General features: G+C 37.3%; 1 protein-coding gene across 3 annotated transcripts; it reads right to left on the bottom strand.

Annotated features, from left to right (window-relative positions):
• On the bottom strand, positions 1-27,345 carry dync1i1b (dynein cytoplasmic 1 intermediate chain 1b). 3 transcript variants are annotated; one of them, XM_072680358.1, is made up of 17 exons: positions 27,201-27,345; positions 24,872-24,987; positions 24,404-24,518; positions 19,675-19,816; positions 18,097-18,156; positions 16,740-16,855; positions 15,051-15,140; positions 13,111-13,273; positions 11,994-12,093; positions 11,003-11,128; positions 9,007-9,153; positions 8,085-8,198; positions 7,024-7,157; positions 6,781-6,925; positions 5,524-5,664; positions 3,021-3,146; positions 1-2,911 (listed from the first exon to the last, which is right to left on the bottom strand). In XM_072680358.1, exons 2-17 carry the CDS (start codon positions 24,977-24,979, stop codon positions 2,801-2,803), a joined length of 1,938 nt encoding a protein of 645 aa, XP_072536459.1. In that variant the 5' UTR covers positions 24,980-24,987; positions 27,201-27,345; the 3' UTR covers positions 1-2,800. The 3 variants fall into 3 exon arrangements, with proteins under 3 accessions (XP_072536459.1, XP_072536460.1, XP_072536461.1); XM_072680359.1 differs by having other exon boundaries at positions 19,675-19,765; XM_072680360.1 differs by having other exon boundaries at positions 19,675-19,732.
• Positions 27,346-27,620: the final 275 nt, after the last annotated feature.

Raw genomic sequence — 27,620 nt, 5'->3', positions numbered from 1 at the left:
TGTATCACAGCATGTTTATTTTCAGTACGTTGAATGCTAAACTATGCTAAACCTGTAGTTTGAAAATACGCCTATATACATACGACAATTCTTTTTTCTAGAACATTAAGCAAAAAGCAGTTTGTATTAATTCATTCTACCATTTCCACCAATCAGTATAAATTAAAACATAGAAACAAACAGTAATAATAATTATTAATATAATAATAAAAACAACAACTGACTTTCACATTAGCATGTCTGAAAAAATAAACATTGAGCCCAGTATGCCCTAAGTTACTTGCACAGGTGCAGTTACTACTTTACTTTGATATTTGCAAATATCCCCCAAAGCCTATTTAGCACTTCGCCAGCATGTGTGTGTGTGTTCTGGAATGAACTCAAAGCCCTTGCTAATCAACACTCGTGTTATAAATAGGCCGGTTGAGGCACAAGCACAATGAGGTGTGATCACAGCAAAGGATGGATATGCGATCCTGGTAGTTTATATTTGGCAGGGGTGGGGTCAACTCATGAATGCATTCAACAGTTGGATAAAACTTCATGACTCAACAACATGATTGGTAAGACATTCTCTCGTCTCGAACATCCCAAGACCTTTATTGTTAAAGTGTAACGGCTCTAGTTTCCAATTAACTTTATATAGTCACCAATTTCCGACATTTATTCACAGAACTCAGTCACTGCCCAACGGCCTCCATTACATTATCAATCAGAGCCATTACACAAGCAGCACCATATTCTTGATGAAAATTGTCAAGGGTATTGTTCACATTATTAATAAAAACCAATGTAAACATTGTCACATCATTTTATTGAATTTAATCATAGCCATATGCAAATGTTTGGTCACTCCTGGTCAAATTACAGATTTTGCTGAAAAAGTAGTCGCAAAAAAAAACATTCCTCTATAGTTAACAAATGTTAATATATGTTAGCAAAACAGAAATGTAAAACAGGCCAACTTTAAGACCCCAAAACCATCATGCAACACTCTTGACTTAAATTTACATCCCCAATAGAGGCTATGCATGTGACATCGTAGGTGGCAGAATGAGTGCAGCCACGCCCACTGATTGGCAAAAGGCTGACTGAGTGGCTGTGTTAGCCTTCAGTGTGAATGCCGCTAAAACACAAAAACGGGAAAGAGCTGTTGTGCGATTGACTGTACAAGCTCTCCTTTTACAGACAGCCGAAGCTAAAGAGTAGAGAAACAAACGGATTGCTGCAATTCTGGAATCCAAAACATATAAGAGCTCACTGTTTGGTCATGCTCTAAAAACAGGTGGGGAAAAAAACAAGCCCAGTTCTGAATTTAGCACAATCCTAAGACCAAGATGTCTTTGTGCCCCCAGATATGAGGTTTTATCCTACAACATATGGGTATAATTTGAGCCTCAGTTAGCTTATAGTCGCTTGCTACACATTGTCCATGGACCTTTGGGTTTTTGGTCATCCAACTGGCTTTAACTTGAGCAGATAATCGCTTGTTTCATTTCTGGTTTGGCCGTTTTACCTAATAAACGCAGGCGTGTAGCAAAATATTTTGCCACTCAATCCGACTAAAGGGGGTGTATTCCGGCGGGAACGTGACGTCAATTCATACACTGTTGTACTTAAACCCAGCCAGAGGCTAGAGACTCTGCAGTGCCTCACAGTGCAACACAGAAGGCCAAACAGTCCACTGCATCACGAAGTGGCTGCGGAAAGTGATCAAGCGATCGAGTGATCAAGTGATCGAGGTACCATGCTGCTGGGGGGGCTGCGCTAAAGCTTGCAGAAGATAAAGAAAATGTATGTGCAGCCAATAGGAGCAGACAAAAAGCTAAAGGTTTTAGGCTAGGACCCCCAAGGCACAGGTACAATCTCTTCAGCTCTTCAGACTACTACATAGGACAGGCTAAGCTGTGCTATGCTGTGTGTCTTTTTTCCACTAGCCCGCCATAAAAGGAATATCAGTGTGTTTCTTTCTAAGGCAAAACAACAGGGTTCTAAATAAACTTGTAAAACTGCATCTGACCATTGTTCCCTGACCAAAGTCACATACTTACTATTTATACATCAAAAAACAACTGACTAAAATACTGACTAAATGCATCTGTTGGCACCTTTAAAACACTGGAAAAAAAATATTAACAGTTGCATGTTTTATTCAAATTCATTAAAATGTTTAGATGTTTGTTCTCTGTAGAGGATTTGTTTTTCTGCTTACAACTGTATAAAATAAAAAACAGTGAGATAAAGCATTAAACAAAGGTTTGCAGTGTTATTCAGAATGGACCCCGACCCCTGCTCTGGTAGCTCTGTTGTACAGATGAGCAGGGCACATCCTAGCTCTAGGTAAAATGTAACAGGGTTAAGCAGGTTCAAGCAGAACATGACCTGTTTGACCTTTTTCTCATATTCTTATATATTTGTAGTTTTTGTATGAAAAAGTAACTTTTATCATACATATTCTTTATCAAATTACTGAGTTTTTTTTCTGAGTACTGATTACTGAGTTTTTTTCACCCATTTGGTGGCTGTAATACAGCATTGATTTGAAACAAACAGTGAGGCTAAAGTACAGCCTTCACATGGCAGGGTTACTTTCAACACAATGCTAGAACTAAGCCAATGAAAACCCCCATTTATAAAATTAACCCTGCCTATGGGGTAATAATTGATAGACTGATAGATATCATTCAACCTTCTCAAATACAATCAAGTCATGTTAGGCTGTGCCCTGGTCTCCCTTACTGACTGGAAATCTTTATACCATACATGTTGTGTTTATTGTGTTTACGACACTTCTGTGCTTTTAGCCAGTCACTTCTATGGCACCTTCCTCTTCTCCGTCCGTGTTTGCTCGGATCTCCATGAGAACGCGTGCCAGTCGGCTCCAGTCATCTGAATGGGGTACGGCCAGCTGCTACAATACACAAAAATGTACGCATTGAACATCTACTTAGTGCTGTCGTTCTCACTGTGAGATATGTGCTATTGCTGAACTCTGAATAAGCTAAAAAATTGATAATTACCTCTCTAACGTCGTAGATCCACACATGTCCTTCTGAATCGCCTGCTGCTACCTCCCGACCTCCTGATGCCCACCTGACTCGGTTCAGTGCACATGACCCCTCCACTGTCACACTTGCAGTGGGAACCTGATAAAGGCAATGAGAACACATGTTTTTGTATTCAAAATTTAGAATTGACAACCTTCACTTAGCCAAGCCTTCAGTTTACACTACGAATGTCAAAACAAGAGAAAAAACTAAAGACAATAATAATACCAATTTCTGCTAGCGCCAAGTAGCATTAATGCTATGCTAACAGCAATGCACAAGGCCATGCCAAATGATGCATGGATATTTGAAGTGTATATATGCCATGCCTGCCCCTGTTCTGTCATGTTATCCTCTGTTTTGTGTCGCCATGTGCTCCCAAGCCCCTAGCCCCGACTGTCCGTTAGTGTTTCCACCTGTGTCTCCTTTGTAAGCACGCCCCCTTGTTACTCCCAGGTGTTCTTCATTATCTGACCTATAAGAACCCCTTTGTTTCAGCCTTCCTTTGTCTGTCTTGTGCATGTCCATGTTGGTTTCTGTTCATGTTGGTTTCTCTTGATGTTGGTTTCATGGTTTGTCGACTTGGCCTGTTTGTGGGATTCTTGTATTGTTTATTTGGTAATCTTAGTGCTTGTTTGGTTTCTGTTTGTTTTGTTTTATTTTCCTTTATTAAAAGATCCTGCGTGTATGTCCGCCTCTGTCTCCAACCTCTACAAACCGTGACAATATAAGACATTCCATGAGTTATTTGAAGCTTCTCGCTGTCAGTGATGTATCCAGAACTAAAAATTGGAAAATCTCATGAAATTGTAAATTACTGGAGATCCAAAACTTTAGTTGGTTGATTCCAAAGTTTTCAAATGCGTAAATCTGTTGGTGCAGCTCCAAAATTCCTAACCAATGGCATGTGGCTACAAATTGGCTGCTTTGGCCTAAAGGTTAGAAAAGCAGGCTTGGGACAGCTGAGGTTGCCCCTGAACAGGGCACCTAACCCCCAATTGCTCCCTGGGTGTTTTGGACCCTGTCTATCACTAAGGCTGTGTGTTCTCACTGCCCTATTCACCAGCATAAGTGGGTGTTCACTACCATGGATGGGTTAAATGCTGAGGCTGTGCTTTCCTTTTTTTGCGCTTGATTGGATAATTTTCTGTTTGGTGTTCCAAGGAATAACACTTAACCCCATCAAAACGATGAGGTAACATTTGTACATGGGTGAAATAAATGCTTGTATAGTTTAAATACAAGCATCGCAGTGTTGATTAAAAATAAACAACATTTTACAGACAAATGTTTTAGGTTCCAGTAATCATTAGCCTTTTCTGGAGTCCAAGAGGGCCATGATAGTTCCCTACTGGCTAAACATCTCCTTGAGCTTAGAAACTGCTTAGCAACTGTAATTAGGCCCGGACACCTCTAACGAGCTTTGCAGCAGGCTACAAAGTTGCGTGTGAGGAACTTAGAAAGAAATAGGATACCTGTTATCCCAAGCATTGGGAAGGGTAGTGAAATGTAACCAATCACCTGTCTTTTTTTGTTGCACGTTTAACTGGCTGTATGATTTACCATCATGTGGCTAAAACAAATAATAGAATACATTTAAAGCAGCCCCCCCCCCTTAACTTCTACCCAAACAGCTGTAGTTCTTACTAAACCTTCAAGATACATAACCACCTTTAAGATACATTTCCTGGTCTTTACGCTGGACAATCTTGTTATCGCTAATACTATGCTAAAGGCAAGTAGGCATGTTTACAACAGATATTAACACCAATTAGCACCTCCTGCCTAATATGGAGCAGGTCCCTCTTGTGCCCCCACAACAGATCTGACCATTTGAGGCATTAACCCCACCTCTAAAGGCGTCCTGTGGTATTTGGCTCTGAGATGTAAGCATCAGGTCCTTTAACTCCTGTACGTTATGAGGTGAGACTTCCATTAATGGCATCAGTGAGCTATAGGTGCCTTTGACCCTGTCAGCGGTTCACTGGTTGTCCTTTTTTTGGGGGCACTTTTGGTAGGTACTGACCACTGCATACCAGGAACACCCCACAAGACTGATCTGATGTTTTGGAGATGCTTTGACCCAGTCATCTATCCACCACAATTTGGACCTTATCAGAGTGGCTCAGGTCTTTATACTTGCCCATTTTTCCTGCTTTCATCAATTTCAAGAATTGACTGTTCATTTGCTGTCTAACATATCCACCATTTGACAGATGCCACTGTAGATCAAATGTTTTGTAGATCAAATGTGGTGCTAATGTAATGGCTGATCAGTGTGAATTTTTCCATTTTGGCCCCTTTACCAACATCCAGTGGGGCATACAAAATAAATGTTATTTGTAAAATGCACACAATCACACATTTGCCTACTCTGTTGTGATATGTAGGCATAAGAAACTGATGTAGTGATGAAGCATGTGCTGTTAAACATGGAGTGTAGATTACAATTTCTGGGAGCTCTGAGCCCGCTCACCTCTGTGTCATTATTAAGGTTCCACAGGTCTAAGTGGCCCATTCCATCCACTGTAGCAAAGAGAGCTGGGTGCACGGGAGACCACATAACATCATAGACGTAGTCAGCATTGTCCTCGAAGGAGTACAGGGGTTTATTGTGCTGTAAGTAGAGAACAGAAAAGCAAGGTCATGTAATAAGGCAACAGTTGATAAAAAACTAAATGTACATACACCATCTTAATGAGTTTGGATAAATGACATAAACATAATGGAAATATATTATTTCCTTCCAATAGTTATCTTTCACTGATATTACCTTTGCTTACCAGCAATGCCCATCATTAATGCTGGCACAGCAAAGTCCACTATCACGGCAGGCACTCCCACCAGCTCCAAAAACACAACAGAGCTATGCCAGCACTCTCCAGGGTGCTGAACCATTGAGGGATTCACCATTTCAGCATCCGTGCTTTGAAAAACCATGTGTGCTGACAGGGTGATAAACATATTTTCTCAAGATGAACACGCTGCTTAAAAACATAATCCAGCAATAACTGATGATGCAGGAACTAGCAAAGATGCTTCTGAACCATCACCTCTTTCTGGAAAGAGAACTTCTCGACCCCTTGAACCCACGAGTGGGAGCTATGGGATAAGACTGAGTGGTGTCAAATCCTTCACTGTGGAGACCCAAGTTTACTTCTTACTGTTACTTTTGATGAATGCAAGTCCCCACAACGAGCCCATACCAACTGAACCGGAACACTACCCCTCCATCCCAATAAGACATGACTAACAGGCTGTGCACTGTACACATGCCAAGTCCAATGAACACCCCCATGAACCCCACACAGGCTTTCCTTGGATGCCGGTAGTGCAGTGACCTCATTCTGTCCAGAACTACTCTGGGGCCCAATCACCAATTGCAATATGCTGCCTGTTGCATGTATCCATGGAAAACAGAGAGTAGCCGATCACAGTAAGTGATTTTTTTTATTGCTTTCTAGGCAATCCCACCTAAAGGGGAACTAGCAGCCATGAAGCGGATGATTAGCTCAAGAATGCATGGAAAAATGTCCTGGGTGTCAAGAGGGGAAATCTGTCCAGTGGAACTCTCCCCAAGTGAGTACCTTCCTGTGTGAGATGCCCTGCTGTATGGAACTGTTGGTAGCACCATAAATTCCAAGATTGAGTTCATATTAATTGAAGAACAATTTAGGACGATTTTAAAACTAGACAACAACAAAATACAACAAAAACAAAACATAGCTCTTACTTTAGTTGACCACAGTTTAACTGTCCAGTCAAATGATGAGGTGGTGAAGAGGTGGGAGAAATCAATGGGTCCCATTGCATTATGGCAACTGATGCCGGTCACAGGACCCTGGTGCCCCTCAAACATCTCACCAATGCCAGCTTTACTGTAGAGAGAAAGGCAAGCAGGAGATTAAGATGTAAACCAAGATTTATGTAACTTGCTTGTTTTGCGTGATAGCTATTGACTTATAAATGTACTCACCTGCCGTGCCGTGAGGCTGTGTAAACTGTCCCCTCCTCACTGCCCACCACAAAGTTATTCACATCACCAGCAGGAAAGGCCATCCCAGTGACCGCTACGACCTTGGACTTGTTGTAGACCAGCTCCATACTTTCCTGTGAAAAAGAGTGTTCCAGCATGCAGTGAGATCCATATGTTAGCATGGATGTGTCCATTAATGGAACGGGTCAGTAAAAAACTTTTCTGTTTCACCAGGCACAGTCTATCAGCCAAAAGATGTTTGGTGTCTAAAGTGTTGCTTCTTTAGTTTTGCACCAGCGTTATCAGGCTTATGTAGCTAATAAATTAGCTTACAGAAGCATATTTCCTACTGCATTCATAAATCATCACTTTCTTCCTTAAACTGTGCCCTTTAAACCAACAACTGTACACTTATCATTATGGCTATTTTAGGGGATTTAAAGTGTACATTATATGGCATATACAGTCAAAATAATGCATTTTGTTAGAGAGAAAAAGAGAAAACCCTTTATTTATTATTGTATTATATATAAGGGACTTATTCATTATTATTTATCCTTTATTTCTCATTTTCTGTATGTTTTGGAGCATGATTCCTATTTATTTTCATGTACATATATATTTTTAATCAATGTATTTAATTCTACAGTGTGCAGAAGTGTAATTTGACCAGGGATGCCCAAAGTTTTGCAATACAAAATACCAAGCAAAGGTAATCAAGAAAAAGGCAACAAAAAATCATCTAAGCAGTAATGTATTGAGAAAACATACCAAACATGTGTTCCTCTAACTGTATTCTACCTTCTAATTGTATTCTCCTGTATTCTTGTTATGTAGTGTTTTTACTGATAAAAACAAACTTACTGCTGAGATAAAAACCTTGCTAGCCTTTTATGGCATAACTGTTGCATAGTCAGACTAATAATATTTCTTTATTGGACAGATTATTAAGTTGAAATACAAGGTCACAATTACAAACTGTCCATGTACTATTATTGCTAACCAGTCCTACTGAACATATCTGTCCTGTTTTGTGATTTGCTGTATTGTGTTTTGCTTACCTGTGGCTGAGAGAGCATGTCTAAGCTCCAAGAACACATCTTGCCATCTGTGGATACGGTGATCAGGTTGTTGGCATTCTGGGTTCCCACAACATTTACACAGTATACTGGGTGCTGCAGAGAACAAACCAAAATGATCACTGGTTGTGAGCAGGAACATACACCACTGCACTGTGAAATATGTTACACTTCCACCCCCAAATTCACTATCATATTGTGGTAATTTTTCATTTATTTTCAGCTGATTTGTGTCATTGTCATGTGTCACTTGAATACATGCAGTAAAGGTAAGATAAGATAAGATAATCCTTTATTAGTCCCACAGTGTGGAAATTCTCAGTGTCACAGCAGAAAAGGGATAGCAAGTCACTAAATTACCACTATATACACAATATAAATAATAGAATAAAAAAAAACAATAACAATATTATTTACAGATTATTTACAGATACAGATACAAATTGACTCTTAATTGTGTGTGTGTGTGGGGGGGGTTACATTGAGGGATCTCTGTTCCCTGATCATGTGTGTATGTTTGACATAAGGATTTATTTCAGTGCATCAAAAAACGCAGAACCCTTGTTTGTATTCCTTGCCAGGATAGCAGCTCTTGGTAGGGGTTTTCCTATTAGAGCTGTGATTAATAATAATCATATTACCACAGTGTTGTTCTTTGGTCAGAAGCTGACTATTAATGAAGGGCCTTCTTACACCTTTTGACCTGAAGTACCGCTCTGACTGGTCAGTCTGTTAATTCGTTAATAAAAATAGCTATTATTATTGGGTTTAAATAACTCTAGGCTAGGGGATGGCTAAAATACATTGTGCATCAACAGATACATGCATACAGCCTATGATCACAGAGATGCAAAGTATAATTTTCAGTAAACTCAGAGAGTGTACTGTAGCGGTATGATCTTACAGTGTGAGCAGCAGCAGACAGAGGTGTCCTTTGTACTGGCGTCCTCCTGTGGCTTCGATTGTCCCACAGCACTATCTGCCCTGAGTAAGTTCCTCCAACAACCAGGTTTGGATGAAATTGTGCAAAGCCCACTGACATCACAGATGACTACAAGAAGGGGAAAAACACAAGAGGGATGTTTTTTATAATAAATTGCATTGCAGTTTGACTGAGTATAGGTGTGAAAGTATTTGCCTCTCCCTGATTTCTTCAACATATTTGTCACACCTAGTTGTTGATATTGAAAACTACATTTAACAGATGAAAATCCAACAGCAATTGGCCTTCTCTGAAAAAAAGCCACCTTAGTTACTCAGTTAACCGAATTTAGTTGTTAATTGAGATCAATTAAACTAGATATACCAGTGACTGAATTGATTAGCCCTGTCCTTTTAAAATAATGTTTTTTGGACTAACGAATCAAAAGTGGAACTTTCAGGAAAACAGGTGTCCTGATGTAAAGATAATAGCATCGCACACTAACAACTGGAATGCTTCGAACCATGATTCTGCTACCGCTGTTCATTAAGCTCAAGCACAATCTGAAGCACAAAAACAACTCCACTTCTGAATGCCTCAGAATGTGGCATTCACTGTGGCTAAAATTAATTCTGATAAAAAGAGATCTCAAATTCCTCTTCCTGTAAACTCTATGTTCCCCTTGTGTAATATTACATTTTGTATGAAGATAAACCCTTTACTTTTTCACTGCACTGTATGCTAGCTCAACAAATTCAATGTCATCTTTATTACTAGAATCTTTTTCCAAGGGAGGCAGTAAAGGGAAAGAACAGCGAAGCTAAGTTAATTACTACTGTTATTCAATTAGAATACAAACACAGAAAAACCTGGGTATACCTCTGGGTTTTCTGACCAGCATTCAATGTTACTTTCCTTGGATATCGTGTAATGCAGACTACATTCAATGTTACCTGTGGGGGGCTGCCAGTGAGTTGAGACACAAAAATGCAGGCAGCTACATATAAGTCATAATTATGGTTTCTCATAGCAGTGTGAGTGAGTGATAAAACATTTTGAGAGCACTATGTTAATTGTCTCAGCTCGAGTTCACAGGAGACTATGATTGCTAGCATTTGTCCTTGGGAGAATCTGAAATGGCGCCATGCTCCCATACTTAATGCAGTGCACTATGCAGGTCATGAATTTACAACTACGTCCCAAATAATTTATTATAATCAAATCTAGGAGCCATTTGTGCCACAGGGTATATAATGACCCATATAGTATTGGCATGTTTCCAAAACGGTAAGAAAGCATTTGATTTCAAACTTTAATTTGTGTATGTGGCAAGTATCTGGTGCTGGTAATATAGAGGGCGAAAGGTGTAAAAAATGCATTCATGGAAACAGGACGTGATTTGTCCAGTTCATTTGTCCAGTTTATTTGTGTGCAGAGGTCATCATGTTGTGACCTAATTAGTGCCTTGTATAGGGAGCTTTTTTATGATGGCATGATTGATGACGGAAATATTAAAAAGCTAAAACTAAGTAACTTACTCAAGTCAGTAAACACAACTGAATAAGGGGAATTAAGTGGTGTGCAAATTGGGGTCAGGTTAGAGGGAGAGTGTTCCCTGGACTCAGATCTTAACTTGTAACTGGTAACAATAGTTAAAGACGTGTGATTGATCATTCTGGATGTCAAATGGTCCTTTCCTGTCAACGTAGGTGGTTCTTGATCGCATAGTATGATAAAAAAAAACATCGCCATTTTGGTTTCTGATTTGCAAATCTTGAGTACTATTTTACTACGAATTAATATGTCATTACGTAACAAATTATTGCTTGAACCTATTCCTAGTTTCTAAAACATCTTCTAATTGTAATAAATATGTATAAGAAACCTGACATCAAAATATTGTTCTCAAGACGCCCCCCAACATAAAACACCAACAGTGGCTATAAAAATGTGTTGGCCAACAAACAGGAATTCTGACCTGACAGTGGAATATGTATTCTGGAGTTGTCTTCTTGAACTTCATGTTCCATACCAGTACAACTCCATCAGGTTCATGTGGAGCATCCTCATTGGTGTTGTAAGAAGCTACAAGCAACTCAGAGTACTGAAAAATTAAGGAAAATAAAGTTACATTTGTGCATAGAGGCACTAAAATAAGATATAAGTGATTAGGAATGCCAAAATTACCATCAACTTTAATTTCATCATGAAACCTAAGGTCCATAGCACTACTTTTTTTTGCTCCTGGGCTCTGCCTACAGTTGTGAAGTATAATTCACTTATACACCACTGCAGTTAACACAAATTGTGCTGTGATGTTTTCACACATAGCGATGATTCAACTTAGTTTGGTTTAGCTTCTTAGCTTCATGCTGTGTAAAAAAAATATATATATTTAAAACGAAACATAGTTTTATAGCTTTCTAGACTTATAGAGAGGGCAGAACATTTGTTAGTGAAAAAGTGTAACATTGCTGCAAAAAAGTGTAGTTTGTACCAAATTCTTTACACAATCAATGTGCATCAAATCAGAAAGCATGTTTTTTCACGCTAGGAGTCACTTGAAATAAAAAATGAGGATCTCCACTCTATTTTTATAGGTACTACTGAGGTACTGAACACAAGTTAATTTATGCAAATACTGTAAGTGCAAGTGTAGAATGTTTCTTTCAAACATATTTAAGCTCAACCTTTCCATCAGTGGATGCTGCAGGAAACTATTAGGCACAACCATGAGGGCATATTCTAAAATAAGATTTTTTAATACTCCAGGTGAATCAAGACATTAATGAAGTATTAGTTTGTTTCTAATATAAATAGCATGTCTAGATGTCTAAGAGATCAAAAAGAGGAAATCACACTGGTTTCAAGAGCTAGTCTTGACAGTGGTTGACATTTTTCAATAAGAGAGCATTATCATCGTTTCACTCATTCTGAGCACTATAGCAGTAACAAGCAGTCTCCTTTACCTGTGGCGACCAATCCAGACAGGTGACAACTCTATGTTTTGACCACTGCTCATCGTAGAATTGTCGGTTGAAAGACATATTTAATCCAGCTTGCGTGTCTCTATTGACCAAACAAGATAACTTACTGTTAACCCTTTAAAGTGTATCATATTTGGCATCTGCAACATCAGTGTGAAAATTAAAGAATTCATTAACTTATATAATTATTAAACAAAATATATAAATAATAACAGTATGATATATAATATAGTTATAATAATTAACTACATAATTACATACTTATTACATAGTAATAAGTAAAATCTTTTTTTTTTTTTTTTTTTTTTCTTTTTTGCTCCCAGGTGGATAATCCATGCACTTAATGCACCATAAAATTACATACAGATATTTACATTTTAGATAAAATTCCATGTGCATGGAGTTGAGTAAAAGTCAACTCAGTCTTACTTTGATTAAAAAATGTGCTGTTAGCAATATTCAGTTGGTCAAATAAACACTTAAGCTTTAGAATTTTCTGGCAATGATTTGAAAGTTCAGGGTTAATGCAGTATCATGAGATTATAAATAGTTCTGCTCATAGTCTACTGAAATACACATATACTGATATACAACTATAGTGATTTTCAACTGTTTAAAAACATTTTATTCTATTTTGCATTACTTTTTTTCATAACAGACAAATTTTAATATTTGACCTTATTTGACCAATTTGAATCACATGAAAAAACTAAATGTCACAAGTAGAGTATGCAACTCTTCAACATGTGGGAGCATGTTAAACACCAGACCAGGTTTACCCTAACATAGTGTACACCTCCAATGAAAACACACTAAACACCTAAACTGTATCTCCCAGAGATGACATATTTACTATAGTTTATTAATTAGTAAAGTATTAGTATAATTAGTATAATTGTTATTGTCTATAATTATTACTAGTTGTAATTATTATTACTTAGTACAGTAACTATATACCGCTTAGGCACGTATTTGTATCTATGAATATTTGAGTAAACAAAAACAATACATTTAATTGTACTAAATGAAATGTAATTTTTATTTTAAATATAATTAAACTTCAATCAGCATGTGTGTTTTTAATTGTAAATGTCCTGACCCCTCTCTCTCTTCCATGTCACGACCACTGTAGTCAAAGAAAATATCGGAGTCTTCGGCTAGAGCACGCTCCACCACCCGGATGCTGCGGTCAAAGAACATCAGAAAATCTTCTGAGTGAACAATCTGCTGCTTCTCTTCTTCTGTCAGCTCCCGTGGATGGTCTACAGAAGATCAGTGTCAGTACAGTCTTTAGCAGTGTTATTGGTAACATAGTGCAAAGCAACACTTTACAGTGATGTAATGACTTTTTCCATTGTGCAAAATGTTACAAGCCTAGAATCACATTAGTTACTAACTGAAAACTATATTAAGATTGGTGTAGTTGAATAATGAGTTCTAAAAGCTTTTATTATCTCTTCTCTCCAACATCCCCTCTCTCAAAAACAAACTGGACTACCTCAGACTAGAGTTAACTGCACAGAAGAAAGGAAAAGCTCTGCGTGCAGAAGCCAAACCCAAAAAAGCAACCAGGTATCTATGCTAAGCAAACTCTAGCTGACCCCAAAAAAATCTTTTCAGCTAGGTACCACACATCACACAGGGAGGACACTGAGAGGACAGGCTATGGTGCTAAAAACAAAGCCATGTTATTGTGTTATGCTATGGTATGTTATACTATCCTGTGCTGTGTGGCTTCTGTGATCTCTGCGGTGCCATAAACCAGCCAATAATAGCTGTTAATTATATATATATATTTTTAATGAGCACACCATAAAAGAAAAATCAGGTTCCATTCTTAGGCAAAATAACAGGGTTGTAAATGGTTCTTGTAAAACCAAGTCTGAGGTTTTTTTATCCCAACCAAAGTCACATACAGCATATACATCAAACAACAGCTTAAAATACTAATGCTAATTAAATGTATTCTGTGGCACTTGTTTAGTTACTTTTGTGCACAACAACCTTAATTTAACAACCTTGTGATGCATTTAAAACATAAACTGTGCAATTGTAAATATGAGCAGTGCTGTATGAGTGCAGGAACAGTGGTAACCTAGGCTAGTGATCTGTCCAAGCATATCATCAGGCTAATAGGAAATTGATGTGATAAGATAAAAGTAAGAGAAGTAATCTTTTTACAGTTTAAGACAAGTAATTTAAAGTAAAATTACCCCTAGTTTTCTCCCCAGTTTAGTCTTGGTCAGTTCCCACCTACTAACTAGGTCTCTCCCTGGCACAGTGCTAGCATGAGCTTCCTAGACACATTTTTAAAATACCTTCAATATATTTCCATGTACTTACAAAAGATCAGAAAACACCTTGGCTCGAAGCTCATTATTACTGTCCAGCAGAAACCAATGGAGTCATAAGAAAGCACAAATGGCCTTGCGCATTGCGCTTCCTAGACTTGCTTTCTTAGGGTGATTTGATGCCTTTGATGGCACTTCCTCCCCACATTATTCCTAGTGTCATGTTGGTTAGCACAGGTGTCTGCTAACTGTTGTATCAGAGCTGGGGAGCCGCACTTTCCTCTGAGCGCACTGGCTACCTAGCAATGCTGCATCCATTTGAAAAGAGGCGGTGACTGGCCTATGTGGAGGAGACATCTAGTCTTGTAGTATTGGAGGCATTTCTAGAGATGGGGGGAGTTCGCAGGAACGGGTTTTGGTCATTATTAACTAAATATTTTAAATGTTAATTAATAAACAATAATTAAATATTTAACAGAAATAGAAGGAATAATTATAAAATACCAATAAAAAAACTACTTTATCAAACCTATTTTAGCAAGTCTTATCCAACGTTTGAGCATTCTAAAAAAACATTCTGGTTACTAGCCTGAGAAAACCCACATCACAACACTGGTATTATCACAAATTCCTCCCTTAAATAATTAATTATACAGCTTAAAGTTAACTCCTTTAACCAAATATTGTTCTGATCTTTTCAGTACAGGGAAATGTTCAGCCTGAAAACTTCATGGAAAATCATGCTTACCTTTGTTTGTCTCCTGAGGGTCTTCCTCCTCCTGCTCATCAGACTGAGGTTTGGGTTTGACTACTGGCAGCTCTTCATCCTCCTCCTCTTCTGTGGGGAATGAGAAAAATCAATTCTCATCAAAAGCTCTTTGCTGTTCATTAGTTAGTTATTCATGGTGTAATCATAACCACTCAGACTTACTCTCGGGAAGAAAAAAGAAATCAAGGCGTACATGAAAGGAATAGACAGTGTGGTGCCACAAGCATATTTTTCTTATTTGGACTCCATTCGGATGTGGAAATCGATAGCTTTGAGAAGTACAAACTGACTTGATTTGAACATAAGCAGATTATAGATTGCTGATTATTATAATATGATAATAGTATTCTATGGTAATATGGTAATAGTATTCTAAAAGTAATAGAAAGGAATCAGATTATGTTACATTAATACAATAACTCTGTGAATTAGGTTACAGATTTGTAACAGGTAATCAGTAATCTGTCTCAAAACACATTATAAATGACCCCTCTCAACTCTGGGAATGAATCATGGCATAGCTGAATGGATAAATGGCAGAAAAGTATGTTGAGACTGGTGAAGTGAATACTGAACAGAAAGTTACACAATAAAGTATAAAGAGCTACTGAAGTGTCAGTGGGGGCTGTTGAGGGTCTCCACACTTGTGCTAAATTTAAACTACTGTTTATTACCCTTTAAAGAGGTGTTTTATAATAACATACATTTTTGCAAAGAGTACACTGTGTCTCAACCAGCAAATGAGTTTGTTAGTAGCTTCTATGTTGGACAAGTGTGGATTTAAAGCAACACTATGTAGAATCTCCTTCAGGCTTTAATCTTTCAGCCCAAATCCAATTTTTTTGTCATACCTAGATTGTATCCAGGTTGAATTTTAGATCCATAAAACACATGAAATCCTATTTTTTCACATCAGATCCAAACCACAATTGGATCTGTGCAGGTGTACAGCTGTCTGGCTGTTTAAACTGGATTTCCAAATTGCTTTTGCATCACTTGCAACGCGATGTACAATGTTCACACCAAATCCAGAGCAACCTTCATCTTTCCTGCATCCCTGTATGAAATGTAAGTGCCTATGCCGTTACCACAGCAACCTTTGTAGATAGGTTTGTGATGTTTAGACTACCCAATCTGTTCACGTACAAATAGACAGTGCAGTCATCTCGCCAGATCTGATCTGAGAAACAAATCTGATTTGCCTTCAGTCTGATTATGTAGAGGGAGCCAAGGGGCAAGAAATGCCAATTTTCTTAATAAGCAGTTGTAGTGTATATATAAAGTCACTCTGTAACCTTGTGTTTCCAATTTTGAGGACTCCATCAAGGGTATAGTGATACCGATCTGATGTTGGTCTTTACAACTCCAACACTCATACAACTGTAACATAGTACTGCGTTCTGTTACTGTAGTTCTGTTTGTTAAAATTAGAGAAAAGACACATGATTTAGTACCTTATAACTTCAAAGCCCAATTAACAACATATTTTTTTAGTAATGCACAACCATTTCCATTCTTGAAGAGCAAGATATAATGATGTAATAGAAATATAATGAAAATGGCATATTTGTACCAAAATGTCCTTGTGTCACTCTCAGAAGACTAAGATTTTCCACTTCAAAAGGCACATGATTAAAGGCCACATCATTTTATAAAAATGAGTTTTACCTTCAGACAGATTTGGTGCGATAGGAGTCTGAGTCTCTTTACAGTATGTCACCAATTCTTTGGGCATGAAGTCAATCTGAACAATCTTGGATGCTCCAAGTCTTCGCATTTTGCACCTGAGACCAGAATGACAGCAACAGATAAAGAGACAAACATAGACAGCCATTGAATTTCAAAACAATGTCAACAATACTGCTACAATACTGAGAGAAATTCCAATAACTGATTATATTGGCTGACATAATTTTATTCGATTATTTTTATTATTATATTTTTATTTAATATTATATATTTTATATTATATTTTTTATTATACAGTAACTTAATGCAACAAAAACGATGCAAATGCAATTTAGAATCTATTTCTGCCAAGTTATTTGCCTCAGGATTTGATCACCACTTTTAAAACCAGACACATTCAGAATTTGTCTTAGTCACTATAGTATACTCTACAATTCATTAATAGCAAGCAATAGTATGCAAGAATGGGCATTTTTTGCTTCTGGGCTCCCCCTACAGACAGGAAGTGTAATTTGTGCTTTGAGCTGAGCCTGAATTATTATGACAGCAGTGCTATGTTTTCCCTATTACAAGTCAGTGGAGCATCAAAAGGATTTTAAGCTGTTATTTTAAGGTAAAAATCTTTAATGTGAGCAGTTACTACTTTTATTATTTAGTTATATATGCTTTTATTTAGAGCATATTAATAATCTCATCAGAACCCTGACCAACTACATGTTTAATTCCAATGAATAGCCATTTCTTTCAGGCAACCACTTTACACTCACTGAGCCCCCTGTTAGGACCACTATATTAATATGCTACTTGGAGGGTAGGGCACAATGCTGCAAATCTCCCTTTGGAGATTGGTCCTATTGGTCTATGATATGGTGAATGGGAAGGTCACTGAAGAACACTGAACTCACTGTCATGTTCATAGAACCACAATAAGATAAGCTTTGGCATGAGGCATTATCATGGATGCACATGGTCAGAAACAGTACTTAAATAGGCTGTGGCATTCAAGCATTTACTGATACCAACAATCTGACACCAACAATCATGCCATCCTTAAAATGACTGAGGTCACATTTTTCCCCATTCTGATGGTTGATGTGGACATTACCTTAAGCTGCTGGTCTGTATCTGCATGGTTTTCTGAATTGCACTGCTGTCACACGATTTGTCTGATTGCATCACTGCATGGATAAGTAGGTGTACAGTAGGTGTTCCTAATACAGCGCTTAGAGGCTTAGCAAGTGTATATATGCACTACTGCGCAAATGCCTGTAGATTAAGGGGTCAGTGCACTAAGACTTGAAACTTTGACTATATATGCAGGTAATGGAAATCTCACCCATGCTCAGAGTCCGCAAGAAGCTGAAGAGCTGAGGGGTCTGTGTCCCACTGCAGTGTCCTGGCCATACAAGCAAAACGTAGCATAAACGGGCAGGAGAGAACAGAACATGGATGATTAGCCACCAGAGAGGCACAGGAAGGCCATTTCATGCATGGTTTCATGAAGTACCACACTGTCACATACGATGAAGTCACATTACACTGTACCATTGTCCCACACAGAGAAATACAACACTCTCATACTGACTCACTAATGGGAAATGAATAACTTGACAGGTCCGGGTATATACAAAAAGTCAAACACACCTACATTCCTCCTTACCTATATCTGCTTTCCACATTAAGAGAAGGAAGAAAAGAGGAAAATCAGGCTTAGTTTAGGAGGGTAGTAAAAATGATTCACTGTCAAAACTGAACATATTAAAATTATGACATGAAGCCAAGCACATATGGCTTTTCATATAACAAATTGTACAAAATATTTCATCCATATATGGAGTTTAACACCCAAAATTTGTCTATATATGGCCATCATCCTTAGGCTGCTTATACTGAAAGTACACTATATGGGCAATGGTATTGGGACACCTGCTAATTCATTGTTTCTTCTGTAAAATGGCATAAAAAAGAGTTTATCCTGCTTTATCCTGTTTCTGCTGTCCAGGGAAGATGGCTTTCTATTAGATTTTAGAGCACTGCTGTGAGGATTTGATTGCATTCAGTGAGGTCAGGATGTTGGATGATCACCACCCTAACTCATCCTCAACTAATCTCAAGCGTATTGAATAAAGCATGATCAAGAGATCAAGAGAACACAGTTCCACTGCTCCACAGCTCAATGCTGGGGGGCTTTATACCCCTCTAGCACATCTGTGTCAGCTATGGGTGCTACTTATAGGAGCTGAATGCATTAATTAGAATAGGTGTCCACAAACATTTACATAAATTGTGTTGTTTGTTAGAGCAGATTAGAGATTTAGATTTAAAGTAGATCTAAAATACACTGTCCCCATTTTGAACACTGCCAGTCCTTCTTCATTTGAAATGTAAAAGTCAGTGTTTCATACACAGATTAAACAGAAAAGGCTAATTTAGAGGCCTACTTCACATTTATTTGACAAGACGAGATAAATGAGTTTTAGGTTGTCTGTTTGGTCACAACTGCAAGTCCTGATGTGTGTACACACACACACACTCAACAGATTAACCCATTTATTCCAAAGCTCATTCTGGTCTGTTTCTTCAGTTAAGACAAACTTAACATGTAACAAGAGTTAGCCATAGAATTACACCCTCTGTAATGCTCTAAAGGTGTTAAAGATGAAAATCTACAATCTATCTATGTACAGTGGCATGCAAAAGTTTGCACCCCAGCTCATTATTAAAGTATTTAGAAGATGAACTGAACTCCAAAAGACAAACAGTTAAAGATGACACTTCCATTCATGTCAAATTTGTGCAGGTGTCGCTACACAGTAGAACAGTGCACCACCACTCCAGAGTCTGATAAATCTTTCATGTCAGAGCAAGTTTTATTAGTAATCAATGCTGAAAAAAAAACTGCAGGAAGACTTACCTTGCTACTGTCCCCCCGTCCACAGACTCCTGGCTCCCCGCCTCACTGGGTGTGCTCACTGATTGCGAAGAGGGAGACATAGGGGTTGGGACTAAATAATGAAAATAACAGGTATCCCATGTTAAAAGCTGCAGCGGCTGCACTGGAGGCCAGCAGAGGCAGAAGAAAGAGCCAAATCAAAATTAACATGATGGATTGAAATGGTTAAAGCAAAGAGGAAAGAAAAAAGCAGAAAGGAAAAAAAAACAACAACAGGAGAAATTGTCAAGCAATTGCCCTTTTTGTTTTCTGACACACTTTGAAGAATCTGATATATATATATAAACAATTACTGTACATCAAATGACAGAAATAGAAGTGATTTTATGATTTACAAACGTCATTAAAACTGCAAATATAAAAACACTGTTGTCATAAGCCATTTGGGTCTTGCTACCTTAGAGGGTAATCCAAGTGCAGCCACATTGTTCATAGATTATTTTCACATTCTTTTAAAGAGACACCTGAAGTGAATTAATACATTCATTTGAAGATTTTTCCCCCAGCTGTATCTGTAGTGTATGTTTGATTACCAAGTACAACCATTTTATTGTAGTTCCCTTTTGAAAAAACTTTACTTAAAACATATTTAGAATGGAAGTCATTGGCCAGTTGCTGAATTCAGTCAGTAAACATGTCAACCGTTTAGACAAAGAAGTTTCAAGCTTTAACTCTGTATATTTCCTCCAAGAACTTACTTAAGTTTTATGGACATAAGGGTTAGTGGTAGTACTTTACCAACCCATACAGCCAGTGTCACTGTTGTAATGTAACAGTGTAACAGCTATTAGAGTGTATGTTGTAGTGTAACAGCTGTTAGAGTGTGTTGTAGTGTCAAATTTGTAGTGTAACAGCTGTTAGTGTAACAGTTTTACAAAGTAACAGTTGTTAGAACATTACAGCTATAGTGTATTAGTGTAACAGCTGTTAAAGTTGTAGTGTAATAATGTAACAGGTGCATGTTTACATATTCTGATGTGTTTAAAACATTAATTCACTGGATTAAGCCACAGCCCACTGGTTTCCATTCTATCTGTGTTTGCGTATGCAGGTTTTCCACATAGTAAATTTATTATTCATGGTAATCAATAGTACAATAGAGATTCAGTTAAAAACCACACATACACCACTGAAGGTCATCAGGTTACATGGTCACAATATATGATCTTTTATGAACTGCTTCGAGCTAACACTTGTTGCTACGTTTGCTAGATACAACTTCTCATGTTAATTCTGTCGTATTATTTGATAAATGATGGAGAGGACATTTAAGCAACTGTGCATCAAATGCTAATACTCTGGTGGTGAATCAATGCAATGGGATGTGAAGACTTATACAAAAACCAGTTCAGGGGCCATGCCTAAAGCACTTGTGAAAAACTAACACATTTGTTCCAGTCTTAAAAAAAAACCAAAAAAGCCATCCCAAGTATAAAGAATGTATCAAAGAAATACACAAAGAAATACGATGCCATTTCTTTTTACAAGCAGTAGTCACTCTAAGAAGTCACAAACATAGCCAGGAATAACAAGAACATGTACATTTTATCAAACACACGAAACAACTGATACCACATTTGTTCTTCTAAAAACAGAAGAGGATATCAATTGAATTTGAAATTCCATTTTTTTACATTGAAACAAGTGGAAAAAAGTGCAAACATAGATATTAAATGTGATACTAAATACATAAATGTGATAATGTACCTAACTATGTAATTATGTCATTTCAATTTACATGTAAAAAAAGTATGACAATAGTAAGACTAGACTTCTAAACCTTGGGTTAAACATAAGTTGTTTACAGAGCCTTGGAAGTGCTTTGAATGCTTAAATACACTAATTTGATATCTTAAATACACTAATCAGATATATTAGAATACATTAGTCCTGGACATGGAAAAAAACAACACTGAAGTGCAGCGGATCACAGAACTGGAGCTGTAAATGAAAGTATAAGACCTTGTAAAATGCCATAAAGAAATGAGGACAAAATGGGGTATCAAATGAAAACATATAAACTAGAAAGGGTTTATTTAAATATTTTAAAAAATATAAAATGTTTCTTGTGAGTCACTTTGATATAATGCAGATCTAAAAAAAATACCAACTACGTTATATAGGAAACTTGATAGAAAACCCTTTTATCATATAATTACATACTGTTGGGGCTTTAATTAAGAAGTACATTCATGTTGGATTAACTGGGCACATGCAAAATATCATGCTACATAAAACAAAATATTTTCTTTTTTTTTTAGATATAATCTATATCTAAATATAATTACATTATGTTGAATAATCAAACATAAACTTAAATTCGGATTTTGTAAAACAGTTCACAGTAAGATTAAAAGACAAGTACACTTTTTTTTTTTACCTTTAACTACACAGTTAAAGCTAATTATTAAAATACAGAAAACTTAAAAAAAATCTGTGGGCATAACCATAAGTGTGTTTTATGTCTTATTTGAGAAACAACATACAGCATTAGAACAAACATTTCATGTTTTTAAAAAGTGTAGATGATTAAGAACAAAAGAAAGAAAGAAAGAAAATGACCCTCCAAACCAAGAGAGTCCCTGAAATGTTCTAGCTGGACTGTTAAAATGGCCTTGTGTGTTTACATTCATGCCTTGAAAAAGGCAGGAGCCAGAATGTGTGGGTGTTTTAATGGTTCAGCTAGGACATGTCAAAGTAGCTTGTTTTTGAGCCTATTTCACTTGTTTTTCTTTTAGATTTTACCCTTGACACCAATTTAAACAAAAAAAAAATTTTTTCAGTTTGGGGCACACTGACAACAGTCCTTTTAAAGTAGCTGATGTCTTTTTAACCAGTTTTAAATAGGTTTGGTTTTAGTTTTACCACTCTGCAATTTGCAGGACATAAAGGATCTGCTGCAAATGTCCTGATGCCAGATATCACAGGACAGGGGCACTGTATGGGGGGAGGGTTAGGACAAGAGCCACATGGCACCAACGTAATAGGTCTTGTAGAGTAAGCTGTTTTGGCAGCATATTAGCATATTAGGTGGTCATTATGTTTAGGCTCATCAGTTGTACAATCCCTTCCAAACACACTGGAATGGCAAGGCCAATTGTTTTACTTTTACTATAGACTGAAGGCATCAGACAAAAAATGAATGAGAGAATTTCAGCTTGCTGTATAAGCAAGGTCCTCCTGATTAAATTGGCCAACAGAATGACTTTGCAAAAATCTGAATTCATTCTGCTGCTACAACGATTAAAGATGCAAGCTCCAGACATTACACTGCATCCACTGTGCTTGAATGATGAGCTTGTATGTTTTGAATCATAAGCAAAGCTTTTCCTTTTCCACATCGTGGCCTTTCCTTCACTTTGGTGGGAAAAAGTCATGATCTATGAGTCCATAGAACATTCCGGTACGTTTATGTCTCATTTTAAATTTAATTTAGCTAATAAGTAGTTTTATTCTTGTGGTATGGCCTCTATATTTCTAAGCTATGAGAATACTAACAGTGCCCCTTGTGGAGATGTTTTAGCCTGATAAACATGAGTGAGAGAGAGTTAAAAGCCAAGTCCCTGATGATATGCTTTTTTATTTAAGACTTAAACTGATTTTCTGCTGTTTATGTGACTTTAGGAAACGTGGCAGTAGAGATCTGAGACATATTTGATTATTCCTAGTTGATACCTGACAGTCATGACAGTCAGTAAAGCCCTGTTCAACTAAAACATTTAGTTTTTTTAAAAAGAAGTGAAAGGAGGTCAGTTAGGGAATTGACAGTGCTGCAGACCACTGGTGCCTAAAAGCACATAAAAGAGTGTACCTTAAAAGAAATTTTGCACAGCAGCCAACAGCCTTTTAGCAAAAAAAAAAGAAAAAAAAGAATCCGCACTTGAAATGAGCTACAGAAAAAACATTAAACACAGGGACTGAACTGGAACGGGAGTGGGAGATTGGGGCAATAAGAGCCTAGCAACAAAGGGAGGTTTACAGCATTGTACACACTATTAATATATATTACTAATATAATGATAATAATAATAATAAACGTTTTGTGGCTTACAGTGTTGACTATTATTATGAAGGCCTCAATTCTGCCAAATGTAGCTGTATTTGTTGTGTGTAAATCTCTGCCCTCAAATCATTCTGATTTAATAACACTTCTTTTGTAAATAATTCAGTACTCACAAAGTTAACCACAATTCAGTTGATTGAATTATTTTGATATGTTGTGAGACTACTTAGAATTCACATTGCCATTGCCCATCCCAAGTCTTCTTACCCAGAAATCTGCTGATGTATGAGTGAAACCTTTATTCCTGTTTTTTATGTTCTTTACTTTTGTTTAAATGTATCCTGAGTGTTTTATTTAGGTCAATATCACACTTGATTCTATGGAAGAAAACTTGATTAGCCATTGTCATTGAATCCATGGTGAAATGGCGCTCATGTCCATCTTTTTTACGGTAATCCAACAGTGATTGATGACTGGTATTGGCTCTTACAGCCGCCGTGCCATTACTGACTTACTCACCAGCAACATAAGGGCACTTTGTTGGACACTACTTTTGTTTTTTCACCTATCATTCTAATTGCTTAAGCATGCAGCATCAGATTTGAGCTTCACTGGCAGGTACAGCATATGACTATGGTTATGTTTGGAAATAAATTTGTCCTAAAGAGTTACAATAAAGCTGAATACCTAAAGGTGGTTCAGGTGAGATGCCAATGCTCTGCAAGAGAGCTTCTGTCTCTCTTCTCTTTCGGTCCAGGTCCGAGTCTTCTGATGCATTCTCTGCCCTTTGCTGTACCTCAGACTGTAATGAATATATATAAAGCAGGAAGCAGGGGTTTTAGCAGACATATACTGCAAATATGTGCTCAACACAAAACATAAAATACAAACCATGCATTCATATTTCTAAACAAACAGTTCCAGGGAATATTATCATGTTTATAATGGCTTTCATAACAAGTGTATTAAGATTCAGTAGGTTTTTCATTATTTTCTAAGCACAGGGAAATTATGTACATGGTAATTAACTGTATCCAATAGAAACAGAAAACAAAATGGTCTTATAATGTACCTAAACTGTATTGTAATAGTAACTAGTAGTAACTAAAACATACAAACATTAAATTAAATGTTTAGTGGAAAATCTTTTTTTACCTCTTTCTTTTTTCTTTCCTCCTCCTTCCGCTTCTTTTCTTCTCGGATCTGGGCGAGGCGCTGTTTTTTGCGCTCAAGTTCAGCTTTCAGGTCTCCTCGGTCTGACATCTCCTAAGCTGTAAACAGAACACACACAGATCACTTAAGATGTCTTATTTCAATGCACCATTTGGTGCATTGGTGAACATATGGTCGGGTTACTTAAATACTGACGGTACCCCCAAAACTGCCCCCTTACCAAGTTGGATTTTTTGGTAGAGTAATACGATCAGGATGTCTGAAGCATTTAATGCTTCTCTTATCTTCTTCACACAATGGTATTAAATGAAATGGTTACACATATGCTGATTCATGCCCAAGACAAGGTCCAGTTAGGACTGGACAAAATTTGGTACATTTAAAAAAAGAAGGACTGCACTGATGAGCTGAAGACAACAAAATTGTTTCATTTTCCATGGTGTAGATAAACCTCTTCACAACAAATCATACAGAGGTACATATAGAGGTATGTGTATCACTGTCAAAGTCTACAATTCATTTTCTGTCATAATGTAAATACAGAGAGTTTACTTCAAAATACCTGCGTCTGCACTTCATATTCTCTTTTAAAACCATATCCTCATCCCCATCTAAACTGCACACCAGCTGCATATTACTAAATGTATTTATTTTTTTATATATTTTATGAGTATATACTCTCATCTCTTTATTTTATTTATTTATTTATTTTTTTATATTTTGTTCTACTTGTTTGTGACCGGACAATCATGAAAGCATTTTACTGCTAGTTGTACCATGTACCATAAGTATGCGACAAATAAACTTTGATGTGGTTCCTCTGATTTGATTTGAAGATGCAAACCCCTGGTAACACTCCAAAATAGAAAGTCCAGATTAGACTCCTAGAAACATTATAAAAAGTGTTCTGAAGCTTTTTTGGACTGATGAAACCACATTACCTTGAATATGGAGAAGTAAAAGAAAGGATTCATGATCCAAAGCAAATCACATCACCTGTCAAACATGGTGTAGGCACTCTTAAAAAAATCTAATGTGTCTAATGTGAACTCAGATTCAGTCAAATGTTGCAAACCTGATATGATGCTGCTTCACAGTACTGATGGATATCAAGGAAGTTTAATGTTCTTTAATGGTCATCAGTCACCTGGCCTCTACCCAATTGAGCAGCTTTTCACTTAGTAAAGACAAAACTGAAGGCTGAAATACTCAAACAAGCAGCAACTGAAGACGGCTGCAGAAAAAGGCCTGACAAAGCATCTCAAGAGAGGACACTCAGCTTTAGGTATCCAAGTATTAAAAGTACTCCTTCTATTGTCGAATAATGCAAAGCAAGGAGAAACGTGGAATGTAAATCATTTTTTACATTATCAACATTGTGTTAAAATCTCAGAAGACACCTGAGAGTTTTGGACAGAGAATAAGTTGTAGAGTTTCTATCACCGCCACAATTAAATCTAGGTCAGTAGGTTTCCTTATTAAGAACCATTTTAACACAAACCACGCTAAATCACCTTGTGTTTATTTCATTGCAGATATGCAACATAAATGAGCAGTAGACTATGGCTGTTTTAGCTCTAAAGTACTACCAGCAATTCAAACTGTTTGCTAGCAAAAAAAAAACCCATAAATAAATATTAAAATATATATAGTTTTAAATAACTACAATTAAATTAAGAATGTCTAAAATTCGTTATCATAATATCCAGTGCTATACAATGACTAGTTCAAAATTACATTATAGTCATATAGTGCTATTTCACTGGTGCCTAAACGTCTTGCCACTGTAGACTGTATTTTATTGACCTGCCATAATATATAGCAAACACTGTACATGTGGTAATTATTACAGATGCACTATCGTTAATAAATAATTATAATATTACAAAGAAAATATATATTTTTAAAAACACTCTCTGAAAGACAGGACAACCTAAATGTACATCAGAGTGTATTCGTGGGAAAACCCAGGAGGAGGCCAATGAAAGCAGCTGCTGTGAACGAAATAAACAAAAGACATAGAATGAATAGTCGTCCTGACAAAAGACAGACAAGGAACATGAATATGTGGCAAAAACCTGCCGATATAAAGAAAAGGTTAAAATGCACCACCGTCTATTTTCAGATGATATGTAGCTAGATTATGATGCTTGATCATATGTAGATAGCTATTATTTTAGATAATATATTCTCCACTGTCTTTGTTCTTTTTCACCGACCATGGGAATCTTATTTTGGATGGGATGCGCCACAGCAACGACACAACGAAAAGCCCGTTTTTGCAACACGATAGCATGTAAACGCACTGTACCGTCGTTTCGCTGTCCTTATTGGTTTGACGTGCGTTCCTTGAGCGTTTAAAGGACTGTCCAAAACATTCAGTAACGACCGAACAGATTTACCACCATAGTCTCATCAGCAGCAGCAGCAGCATCATCACCATCCCGGCGCGTTGTTCTTTTCCTACCCGTATTCCAACAAAACCCTGAATCCTGCACTAGGATTGGTTAGAAATCGGCGGATCGCTGGTGAGCGTGAAGTTTATAACCAATCCAAGCGCAGTAGGCGAATTAGCACTAGCCAATCGTAGCGCAGGAAGGCGGAACCTTTCAGAAAACGGGTGAAAAAAAAAACACGATCCTACGACCCATCCCAGCCAAGAGCGGAAGTGGCAGTTTTGCTACGTCATGTTCGACGCCTAGCAACAAAGGCAGGTTCATGAGGCTTTAAT

Source organism: Salminus brasiliensis, chromosome 5 (assembly GCF_030463535.1).
Source record: "Salminus brasiliensis chromosome 5, fSalBra1.hap2, whole genome shotgun sequence".
Taxonomy (NCBI): domain Eukaryota; kingdom Metazoa; phylum Chordata; class Actinopteri; order Characiformes; family Bryconidae; genus Salminus; species Salminus brasiliensis.
Note: the sequence above shows the minus strand (reverse complement) of the source record. Positions and strands in the feature narration are given on the sequence as shown.

Bases quoted from the DNA above. Each gene is read 5' to 3' on its own strand.
- dync1i1b (XM_072680358.1), bottom strand. From the start codon at position 24,979: ATGTCAGACCGAGGAGACCTGAAAGCTGAACTTGAGCGCAAAAAACAG. The intron at 24,519-24,871 runs GTAAAAAAAGAT...TATTCATTACAG, and splicing joins AGGAAAGAAAAAAGAAAGAG to TCTGAGGTACAGCAAAGGGC. The intron at 19,817-24,403 runs GTATTCAGCTTT...GCTGGCCTCCAG, and splicing joins CTCACCTGAACCACCTTTAG to TGCAGCCGCTGCAGCTTTTA.